This window comes from Cinclus cinclus, chromosome 13, assembly GCF_963662255.1.
Source record: "Cinclus cinclus chromosome 13, bCinCin1.1, whole genome shotgun sequence".
Taxonomy (NCBI): domain Eukaryota; kingdom Metazoa; phylum Chordata; class Aves; order Passeriformes; family Cinclidae; genus Cinclus; species Cinclus cinclus.
The window spans coordinates 8623581-8635804 of record NC_085058.1 but is presented as its reverse complement, the minus strand read 5'-3'; the positions used below and the strand labels follow the sequence as shown (position 1 = coordinate 8635804).

At 42.0% G+C, this 12224-nt stretch overlaps 1 protein-coding gene across 1 annotated transcript in view; it reads right to left on the bottom strand.

Annotated features, from left to right (window-relative positions):
• Nucleotides 1-12224, bottom strand: part of RFX7 (regulatory factor X7) — a 49519-nt gene that overhangs the window by 19139 nt on the left and 18156 nt on the right. The window contains exons 2-4 of the mRNA XM_062501247.1: nt 8516-8549; nt 1303-1385; nt 375-497 (exon numbers count right to left, since the gene is read on the bottom strand). Of these exons, the coding sequence (XP_062357231.1) occupies nt 375-484 (110 nt within the window). The 5' untranslated portion in view covers nt 485-497; nt 1303-1385; nt 8516-8549. The remainder of the gene's footprint in view (nt 1-374; nt 498-1302; nt 1386-8515; nt 8550-12224) is intronic.

Below are 12224 nucleotides of genomic sequence, written 5' to 3'. Positions count from 1 at the left end.
TGTTAAGGCAGTCATACACATATGTAAACAAGCAGACCAACACATATTGTACGATAGTAACTGATGCTTTTTACCTGTGCTACTCTGCACAAAACAAACCCAACAATCATTCATTCATTCACCCAATACTGATATTTACTTGTTAAGAAATACTTGTACCTTTCCTTCAGCAATTGTACATGTAATGCACAATTTAAACACCACAGTCTTATCTCCAGAGGCAGTAGTAATGAATACAGTTTGCCACAGAGTAGCTCCTGCATTCTCAGGTATAGGAGCATGGTCCATCAGGTGTCCACACACACAGGTGGGGTTCCTGCAGAGTCAGTGCCACAGAACAGTGCACTGGCTAAAGCTGTATGTATGGCACTCACTTGTATTCATCATAGACCTCCTGCTTGGGAAGGGATGTCTCGGGGTGCTCTTCCAGGGTGTTGCGTATCCACGAGAAGGCGTGCATCTGCTGGGCACGGCTGGATGACATGGAGATCTGATCACTGGCGAGAGAATGAGCAGTGCTGATGAACACATGGCTTTACAGCTCCCCCTCACTTAACAAGACTTAACAACTGTCTGCCTATACAGGTGCAGAGACACCAGAGACAGAGGGCCTGCACCTCATCAATTTCCCTATTCCTTGAACCATGGGCAGCAGTTTCTCCCTCTTTCATCCACAATTTTACAAAGAGACTCCACACTCCAGTTCTTGACTGATACACAGCTGCGAGTACACAGTGACTCTTAAATTTATTATTCCTTACTGGCCACCTCTAAGCTTCTGCCCACTTAGTTTGCCAGCTGTCCTTTGGGAACACCCAGTTTTTCCAGGAGATACTCAGTGTGCTTTCTGTAGGCACCTGCCTATCTATAACCATCCTACTGGGAACAGGTTTATTTTGTGACACTGATCTGGAAGATGGTTTTCTAGAACTTCCTCTAGTCAAACAAGAGTTACCAGAAATACCACCAGTTTCTTCTTTCACCCACCATCACATTGGTGTTGCTATTTTATGACTTCATACATAAACAGTGAAGGAACAATTACACGGACTGTGAAACACTTTCTCTGATGACTCTTTCATTTTAGGATATTTATAATCACAAGCTTTTCAAGCAATAAAAGATTCTCAAGTTTAAAAAAAACCCCAGCATCTGATCTTCAGGAAAACAAGAGTACATAATGTTCAATAAAGGTTGCTTCTGCTACCAACATAATGTGAATGATTCCTCAGCAGTTAAGAGCTGCAGGAAGTAATGAAAGTTTTCACTACCAGCTGCTCACCTTCACACTCACACACATACCTTTTGTCTCCATTGTTGGGACCCGAAGGCAGCTGAAGGTAGAGGTAGAGTTTCTCTAGGTCTGTAAACTTCTCAACTTCTTGCTAGATAAGGTGTTTTGGTTTGGGAAAAAAAAAAGTGGAATGAGACGGAGGGGAAAAAGCAAATACAAATAGTTGAGCTTGACAGCTAAAAACTGTCATCTGACAGTGTATTCCTAAATGATATAATTTCAAACAAGAATACATTTACTTATGTGAAAGAACATGACTGTGAGCACTGTTTGTGACTATAAATGTGATTTCCTGTTTCATTTGCACATCATCACCCACCAGAAAGCACTTGTTACAATTACAAAATTCACACGAAATAAAAGCAGGATCTGGAAAAATTTTAACAATGGATCACTTCTGTAACCAGGCATGTAACATGAAAACTTGGTCTTGTCAGAGTACACATGAAATACCTCTGAGAATCCAGCATCACAACCAGCTATGTTGTAACAGAATGGAATGCCAGACCTGACCCTGCAATCCATCACATTTAGTAATAGTTAAGTACCACAGACTTTAATGAAGTAATTTAAAAACCTATCTACATAGGTATTTTTTTGTTTCCTTTGGAAATCAGTTCTTGAAACTGTTACTGAACACAAGCCCTTTGGTTAACATCCATGTCAGTCATGTCAGACTCCTCCATCAGATGATACCAGCTGAGGATCAGACACAAGGGGCAGTTCTACCTGGTGTATGCAGCCAGTGACTGCTACACAGAGACCAGCTCTCAGTCATCTGAAACCAGCTACATGGACTTAGAGATAGAAGGAAGATCAACTGTGGTAACATGCTCAGGGCCTGCTCAGCAGCAATGCAAAGAAAGCCATGCAGCAGGAAGCACAGGGAGTTTCTTCCAGGAAGATGGTACAGAAGCACTGCCTAAGGTAGTTCACAATCAGTGCAGAGTTAGAGACTAACATGATTCTTTTTGAAGTCAGAATAGAGCTTCTGGATTACTGCTAATGAAACATTTTCCAGAAGGAAGAGAAAAAAGGAGGGAGCAACATGCAGTGAGACCTGGCTCACTTCAGCAGTCAGCAGGATGGAGAGTGGGGAAACTAAAAACCTAAACTTCACTTCAAACTGGGGCTCCCTACCAGACCCAGACATGTCCAGACCAACCTTGGTGGCACAAAACTGACAAAACCCAAAATAAAACAGCACCCGAAAGAGGAGGTTCCACTTCCCCCTCCCTCACCCCAGACCTGTGCAAGGAGTGGTGGGACACAGTATCCAGGGAAGGGTGGGAGAGCATGGGACAGAGTCCCAGTAATCCTGACCAGCAAACCCCACCCCAGAGCTGCTGCAGAGGATGGGGCCACCAGCAAGGCGACAGACCTGCCCAGAGCCAAGAGAAACACTTCCAGCAGCACACAGGTAACAAACACTGGATGTGTTGCTTTTATAAGCTGCAGCAAACCACAAAATTTGGTAGGGGATTTTTCCTCTGACAAACTCCTGAAATTTGCTGACACCAATTTCTGTGTGTCTCTAGAGCAGCTTACACAGCAGTGGTGCTCAGACTGCCGAGTATCCAGAGAGATATTTCTTAATAATGGGTGCATTTTGTCAAATTCCCTGTTCTTCCTTTCCTGTATGAATCACAGGATTAAATTGGTGGGTTTTCCATTAGCAAGCTCATTATTGCAAAGTCAGTGCTCTCCAAAGAAAGAATTTACAGAAAATTAATAATTTTTGAGAAGACAGAAACGTAACAAAAAAATTTGTACTTCATTATTACACATACTCTTGTCCAAGGAACTTAGCTCTTTTTGTTTTAAATGGCAAAAGCCCAAGCAGCACACCAAAGGGCACTGTCTGGGTGGGATTACCTTGCACGGTAAGCACTAATCCATGAGACAAAAGCATCCCAGGCAAAATAAATCCCCCCTCCTCTTCCCATGAGTCTGACACTGAAGTAGAAGACAAGTTCTCCCTTCCAAATCTAATGTGCTCGAGTGCAACACAGAAGGCAAGGTTTTAGAAGAAATACTAAACATCAAAATACACTGCAGTAGTCTCAGAGCCCACTGCAGCTGAAGCCATTTCTGTGTCATGGTAGGAGGAAGGGGCTGTGTGGAAGGGACACTCTGCTACACACGTCCCACCTGTCAACCCCCTTCAAAAAAAACCAAAAACAAAAACAACAAAAAACCTCAACAACAAAGGAAAAAATGTGACTGGGATTGCGTTGTGTTTTCCAAAGGACGTGAGTGAGCTGGCGACTCCCATGAGCAAAACTGCATCCCTGCATCTGAAGTGGCTGAGGATTACAGCTTCCTCAGATCCCTGGCAGAGGCAGCTGGAGAGTGATGTTATCTCATTGTTTGCACTCAAACCCCACTCCTCTCCATGCCTGTCCCTAGGCAGCACATTCTGCACAATTCCTTCAGCTTCCACCAACGGTAGCAAGGAAGCTCTGGGAAGGCAGGACCTCCTCAGAATGGGAGAGTTAAAGGAAGTCACAGGCAGTTCACAGAGGTAATCCTACCTGAGTGATAATTAGATAAACCTAAGCTTATTAGATGAGACTGAATCTATTTAGAGAAAATCATCTTAAAACTGAAGAAGTGGCAACTAGGAGATGGAGTGTGACAGTCAGTGCAAGTAGATTTGGGAAAGACTGCATTTTGTTTAGTTAAAACTTGTTAAACATTTTTTTTGTTTAGGCTGTTTTCTCTACACATCTCTGAAGCCCCCAGAACTTGGTTACAGTCTCGGTAGGTACTGTCTCTTCTTCAACTTCAGCTGACATCCACCAGTTAATGCTAAAGATCTGGTGAATACAGTAATAACTACAGTTGCTCTTACTGCAAATGTTCAAAACCATCAAAACTTTACAATTTTTAAATAGAATCAGAATCGCAGAATATGGGAAACTGGAGGAGCACTTCAGCTGGCTTACTAACTGACCAAGAAGAAAAAGGTTCATTCATTCTGAGTTTTTCTTTGTGCTAGGTTGGATCCATTTGGAAATAAATAAAAAGAAGCAAGAACATAAAATATTCTATGAATTCCCACCCCAATCCCCAAATAGGTCAACAGTGTGGAAAAATAGGTCATTAGAGTGGAAGAGAGTCACAGTATCAAAAGGAAGAATGTGATGCTGGCACCATCTTGGACAAACTCCCCTTTGTGTAGCCTGTTAAAGCTTTTGCTACTGTTGTTCTAAAAACCACAGAGCCCGTGCAACGTCTGGGGAATCCTTTTCTGCTACTTAAAAGGATCTAAGTAAAAATCCTGCTTGAAGTATCCTGACCTTGATTGACTGGTTCTATCACATCAGATGAAGATGGTCTAACTCTCCAAAGGCTATTTATAAACCATATTTCTTGAAGTTGCATTAGAAAAATGCACAAGTATGCTAAACTGCTTGTAGGACTGAGCTGAGCTGTAGAGCCAGCACAAAGCATCGCCTCTGGTACTTGCTGTTCACACATTACCTTTATCTCCTACAACTGGGACCATATAAAACAAAGGAAGATTTAATGAAGATGGGGAGCAGGCAGCATTCATACTAATTTTTACAACTTGGCTTCAATTTAGCCAAAAAATCTATCAAGCACCCAAAACACCTCTGCAATCTTATATTCTGAGACAGAAAAACTAAGGACAAAGAATTAAAAAGCTCAAGTCACAGCTAAGCAAAGACTTTCAGTAACACATAAAGGAACAGAAATCTTTGCTATTAGTTTTGACAGTTACCAAATACAGATAGGTAACTACAGAAATGCACAAAATAAGTAGCAAACAAAAGAGATCAGTGGCCACACAGATCTGCCCTAAACAAATCTGTCCTTTTGCTGCCCAAGATAGATATAGAACAAGATTTTCATTGAAATAGGTGCAACTTCCTTTTTCATTCTAACAGGCATTTTGATTGAGCAAAATAAACACCTGTGAAATAAACCAGGCTAACCCAAATGAGTAGGGTAGGGGGCTTTTTAATGAAAATAGCAGGTTTTGGTATCTGTTTCCATTCTGGGAGACTCAAACTTGCCACTGCAAGTATCTACAGCAAAAAAGAGACAAAGATCTATTCAGTATAGTATGAGGTTAAGGACAATCTGCGCTACAGCAAACAAGAGTTTATTCATGTTTCTGCTTCAACAGAGAACCTAGAGATTTGACCACGAGTCCCCAAAATCAAAGAATATCTTTCAGGTTTCCTGACCTTGGTGGATTGGTTCTCTCCTTCTGGTTTTCTCTGACTGCTGATCTACTGTCAGGTCACAAACACTAGTCAAGCTTCATTTTAAAGTTGCCAGAAGGGATTACCATAGGAAAACTACAAACAGAAAAACCATGTGCTGTTTCTGGATTGTTTACCTAGTCAGGCCAAACTTTAAATAAGATAGAAGAAGACTATAGTAAGGAACAATCAGAAGACCTGCTACTTCTGTAATGCACACAGTGCAGATGTCATTCAAATTTCAACTATTTCAAATTTCCATAACAAAAGCAGAATTACAGGTTATTTCTGTCCTCAAGTTTGGATAAGGGGAGCTGAAGGCCAGGGGCACCCTGCAAGCCTCGTGCAAGACTACTATTTCAGAGCACACGGACTGCTCTTAGTATTTCTTTCCACATTTTGAGTATTTACAGACAACTATACTCTAATCAAAGTGAAAAAGGCTGTGCCAGTGGCAACGTAACCTGCACCTACTGGCAGAAAGGCCCTAAAATTTGTCATATTTCAGCAGAACAATCATCTATTATTTAACAACAAGAACTAAAAATAGCAAAGTAGTCAAGCAATCACCTCCCAACTCTATGAATAGAGAAACAAAAAAGCAATGGTTAAGTAAGTTACTCTAGGTGAGATGGCTTGTTGGAAATATCACCAAGAGAGAAAATAACTAACACTAAAAACACCCTTTTATTCTGGAAAGCATTTGATATGCTTTATCTGAGCAGAAGCAGGAACATATTTCAGGTGCTAAATATTCCAAACAAGCCCTAAAAACACATGGCAGCTTTGTTCTGACAGTGCCCAAGCACAGCTGCCAAGGGTTCGTGGAGCTTCTGCCAGTCTGCTGCGTGGCCCAACAGACAAGAGGCACCTTGGAGGCTGCAGGACCGACGGACACGGCCCCAGCACGCCCCACACCAGCAGCAGCTCTGGTTTCCATGGCCATCCATCCAGCACCCTCTCACCCACACTGACCTCTTTTCAGAAGACTGAGGAAAGAAACCTCGGCTTTCCTGTTGAGTGATTATTTGGAGCAAACCATTTTAAAAATTGGGTTCAAAAGTTCACTTAGTATATGGCTACAAATATAACAAGCAAAGTCATAAGAGAATCTACTGCTAGACATGTTTACTACAGTTAAAAAGATGTTATAATGAATTTTTAATGACTGTTTACACCACAATTCTTGCTAATTATCTTTTTTGGATTGCACAGTATACAACGATTTTCTTATGATCTCCCACAAACTGACAGTATGTTGGAATGAGAGAGGTGCAGTGCACCAATCAAAAAAAAAATTGAAGGCAGATAACTCTGGACTCTTGTATGAGCAGTTGCAGTCTCTATGTCCTTACTCCAGCTGCTTTCCACAGCCCTCTGCTATGAGCAACCTCCAGAACAGACTATTGCCATCACCTCTGCTCCTTCCTAGCTCTGTCCCTGCTGAACTGTGTCGAACTTGGCAGCCCACGAACATCTGTGTGTGGCTCTGCACATGGGGGCTGTGACTGGTGCTACCAAAGGAGGGATTCAGAGCCACACAGACACAGCCTTTCAGTTCAACATGCTTTTAGATTCTGTCTTGCAGCTCACAGCTTTCCAAAGCACCTAAAACCAAAGAAACCATTTTGCCAGAATTCGGTTACATTTTGATTTCCTCAAACTATTCTGATCTCGGATTTTTCTCGTTTAAACCCGAACAGCATTAGATCTACCTTTGCTAACCTAGAGTGGCTTTTTCCACTGTTGACACAATTCCTCTGAACTCATCAGCAGGACAAACAAGGAGGCATCTGGAACAGAAAATTAGACATCAGGACACTGCTGCTCCCTTGCAAGTCAAGTCATGAAGGCTGCTTTCTGTCCAAGACTTCTCTGTCAATCCAATGGATGAGACCTACCCAATGCCCTCATACAAACTGACAATCCCTACCTCAGTACATAGTCCATAAATCTGCAGAATTTAATGCAAAAACAGTCCTAGTGAAAATCTATTTTGTTAAAACAGATTGCTAAAAGCAGATGACTGGTTAACCTCCTACTTATTTACTCCCTCTCCAGTGCATTTTAGAAACACCTACCCCAATTCCCATTTTTTTTTCTACAGAAATACCTGGTGTCAAAAGAGTTTTACAAATGTAGTTTTGCAATCTTTTGCAGTCCTTTTACCACTGAAGACTCATATACAAAATTAAGATCTTAAGGCACTTGCTTGGTATTCAAAAATGTCAGGAAGTTACAAAGGGGACAAAAATTACATTCTGCATCCTTATTCCCATTGGGTGCATCTAAGAACTTTTAAACAGAGGTTAAATGGGGTCCAAAGTTTCCTTGCAACACAATACAGCTTTAAATCTTATACAACAATAAATTAAAACATTTTAAGGCAAGACAATTCAGTACCACCTGAACTAGCCTTTGATAATGCAACTTTGAGGACTATTCTTTGTTAGCTCAGCCATTCTGTTTGATAGTATCCAGGAGGTTGTCTGTGACTCTTTTTTATCTTATCCTCTGGTACTTCTGGATGAAGGGCTGAAGGCAGAAAGTCAGGATAAGCAATCTCTTCCAGTCCTAAGATTTATGAACTCAAGATTCTGATTTCAAAAACTCGCAATTTTCTCACTACTAAAAACAAACAAAACCTCTTCCTGAACCAGTGCTTCCCAAAAATACTCTCTTATCATTGCACAGATCCTGTTATTTTAATGCACATATGAAGATGATGTTTTGGGATTTCAAGGGCCACTTCCACTTCAAAAAACGATCTCTCTGCCCTAAGCAGCACAGCAGAGCTAACAGGACCTGTAGTGTTGCACATTTCTGGGAAGGTACCTGAGATGGTAACTAATTTTGATCACATTTAGTGGTAGTACCTCGAAGTACTGCTAAGGAAAGGCTTCATAATAGCTGTCAGTCTCCAGAGTAATCTATTTTGGTCTTGTAGCTCATTAAATATTGAAAAGAATTCTGGAGTTGTACTTACCAAAATGCAGTCCACTTTAGATTGTACAGTTTTGCTAGATGTGAGGGAAGAAAGAGAGAAGAGAATTACTGAATTAAGTCTAAAATCAATGACAAAACATTATATATTAGAATTTGTATCACTGCACTACAGGCTTTATATCTTGCTCTGAAATATCCTGCTAGTCTATGGAATAACACTCAGTCAGCTACTTTTCTGTAGAAAGTCACCCAAACTCAACTGCTTGTTAGAATTCTTGCTGCTCTGTTCTTTTATATAGGAACTGTATTTCTTTAATGAAATACCATTGCAACTATTATCCCAAGCTACAATGCAGCCAGGATGGATGCCACCACTTTTATTGCAGCTCTTACACAATTCAAACACATTTGACTTATCTGCAAACACAATCAACATCCCCCTCTCCCCTTGCTTCAGTAAATCCCATCACTTCAAGGTATGTATCTTTAGCATCCCAAAGAGCTGCTAGAAAGCACACAGTTGTTATTCCACTGGTAACTCTGGAGTTTTCCAAGTTAGTGTCTCTACCTCCCAGCTGGCTTATTAAGACTACACTGGGTAGGGACTCAATTGAAATATGCCAGGAATGACCTCAGTGCATGTGCCAAGGCAGGCAAACAGTATGGAACTTATTATACATCCTATAAACACACCCATGAGCAGCTTTTGTGTTTCTTAAGGGTGCTGCACTTCACATGCTTCACCTGACAGCATTAGTTGAAGGCATTTTATCACTGCTCTGAAGAGGAGCAGGCTTCCCATGCAGAAAACCCCAGTCTGAACACCTACTGAACAAGCATCAACCAATCATTTTTTTGAGTTCAGAGAGAAATTATTTCCCTAGTAAAATAAAACATAATTCAATCTCCTCACCTAACAAAACATCTCACAGAAGTTATTTTACTTTTGTATGGATGCTATCATGTACAGAGCTAGACCAAGTTAGGCAGCTGATGGATCTACTAAAACTATAAGTAAGAAACAAACAAAACAAACAACTCTAGTGTCTGGTGGTGATAGGAACCAGCATCTACTGATCCATCAGATGCCCAGAGGCAGGAGTTTGGTTGCCCTGTTTGTTCCACCACTTCCACTTCAAAATAAATCTAAAAATCTGTTTTGTTGAGCTGCTAACACTGATGCCCTTTCCCATACAAGAACTGCTCAGGTTATAGTGACAGAATACAATAAGAGATTTCAATAGGTAAGAATATTTGACAAGTTCACTGAAGCAGATCCATCAGCAAACATCCACTTCAGCTGACTTTGTGTAGGAGAAGCCATCAGGTGGGTAGACAGGAACACCAAGAAGACAGTAAAGCAGAGCTGCTGGGGATCTGTAAGAACAGGGAGTGCTAAGGATTGTAAAATGGAAGCTTTGCCTTGCCTTGGGAAAGATGCTCACATATACTGCAGCAACTGAACACAGGAACCTAAATGTCATCTCACTCATCAAAAACCATCTTACCAGAAAAGCCAAAGGACAGCAAGCGTGGAAACCTGCTGCTGCTGCATGTTGCCAGTGCATCTAACCCAAAGCTGAGCACATTGATGGGACACAGCTGCTCCAGCAGCACTTCTCAACCCCAGACTCCATCTATCCACTGCCTCCAACCCTGAGCAAGGTCTCACAGGTCTCTCCCCCATGCTGCTAGAGATCAACAGCCTCTCCTACAAACCAGCAGGCAAGGAATCAGGTATATGTACCCATTCTTGTATCCCAACCTCTTGTACGGCTTCACGTGACAGCTTATGCAGAAAGGGTACATAAAGGGCAAGGGGATGCAGGGTACAGACATGGCAAACTTAGCCCAAATACAGCCTCTACAGACTTGCAGACAACACTATGCACTGGGCTTTCCAGGAGAGCACACTCCAGCCAACACAGCTTCCCTTCTGCCAACCTGAGCATCAGCATGCCCATTTGCATTAACATCTTGCAAAGAGAAAGAGGCAAGTTGCCAGGAGGCAGCCAGGCAGGAGATCCCTAGAGCTGTCCTTTTACCTCCAAATATCAGTCTGAGTCAGGAAATGTAAACTCTCAAATTTAATTCAGGCTCTTCCAGTTGTGACCTCTGCTCCTACAGCACCGATCAACAGCGCCGAGAAGCTGCAGCAGAGGAGCAATAATAGGGCCAGCAAATACAGCTCCACTATGTTTCCTTTTCATCAAACTGATGGCACAAAAAGGACAGTCAAGTTCATGTCCTCAATCTGCAAGCAGCTGTTGTGACATCTTAAAAGGCAAAGGTTCCACTGCTACAGCAGGGATAAGTGTGATCTCTATTTAAAAAGCAATGTTTTACATCTCCTGCTCCACATTCCTGAGTATGCTGGGAGAACATCATTAAAATTTCTTAATGGTAAACTAAGGTTTCTTTCTTCCTAACCAGAGCACATGTTAATGTTGTTTAATTTTATAAAGCTTGTGCCTAATGATAAAAAACTTACTTCCCTTCACGTAAAGGCTGCCCACATCAAAGTCAAGCAGTGACAATCCTGAGGAATGAGCCCTTTGACTGGGACAGTAGTGGGAGTGACCTTCTCATAGCCCTGAGCACTGAACAGAAACACTCCATTTGGTGACACTGCAGGACACATCGCTATAACGAGATAAAAAGCAACAAAAGGTGGCAAAGGGACAGACATCCCAGTTACACCTGCCACCTTTGTTCATTTTGCCCCACTTCTTCTCTAGCAGGACATACATGCTTTGAAAGTTGAAGTTTTATTTACAAGTAAGTCTGCTTCTGTCTCTGTCAAATGCATCCCTTACCTAGTTACTACTGCAATTACAGTGCCTGCAACCAGAAATCCCAACCACCAGGCTGAATCAGGCCCGACACACAGCCATTTCTAACATCTGGAGAGCATTACCAACACATTTTGCTGCAAGCTTAGGAGCAGCTGCAGAAGAGCAGAGGAACGATGTTCTTTCTAATGAAAATAACTATTTGAATCTATTTGGAACCTAAGCCCATTGGAAACTCAGAAGCTGCACCTAAAGCCCACAGCCAGCATTGCTTCTCCTGGAGCTGCTTCTGGAGGCTCATTGTGATTCACCCCCATCTAGAAGCACAGCTGGTATTACTCAAAAGAGCTCTTGGTGAGCTCTTTTGTAGCTCTTCGTGATGACAGTTTCCCTCAAGTTAAACTAGTTCACTTACTTGATCCAAAAATTAATTCAGGCTACTTCATGCAGTTTTATCCAGGACAAGATCTGTGATTCCGGGGCCAGCTGTCTCTTGTGAGAGACAACAAAAGTGGCTGCTTTTACAGCTGCCTTGAAATTACCAGCTTGTGTCCAATGACCCAACACAAGAACAGTGGAGCAGAAAATTTTATATCAAAACTTTGTATGTACTCCTCTCCAATCAAAAATTAGAGACACTATCACAACCAAGAGACATTTATTCAGGGGGTACCATCCTACTGACTGTTTCAAAGTTAAGGCACACCAAGTGACTCAAGAGAGACCCTGTTGTGCTGCCTACAGCAATGCTCCTCAAAAATGTCAACTCTGTTCTGAACACCACCAATGCAGATCAATCTGGTCATCTCTGCTCACCAAGCCACCAGCCACTCAAAAACATGCACCCAGCTTCTACCACTTAGTAAAACAGCAGAGAAAAGGGGGTTTCTTAGCTGTGCTTGGGGAAGCAGCACAGTGCAGCTCCCTGCAAAAGCTGCTTTGTTTCATGGAGAACCC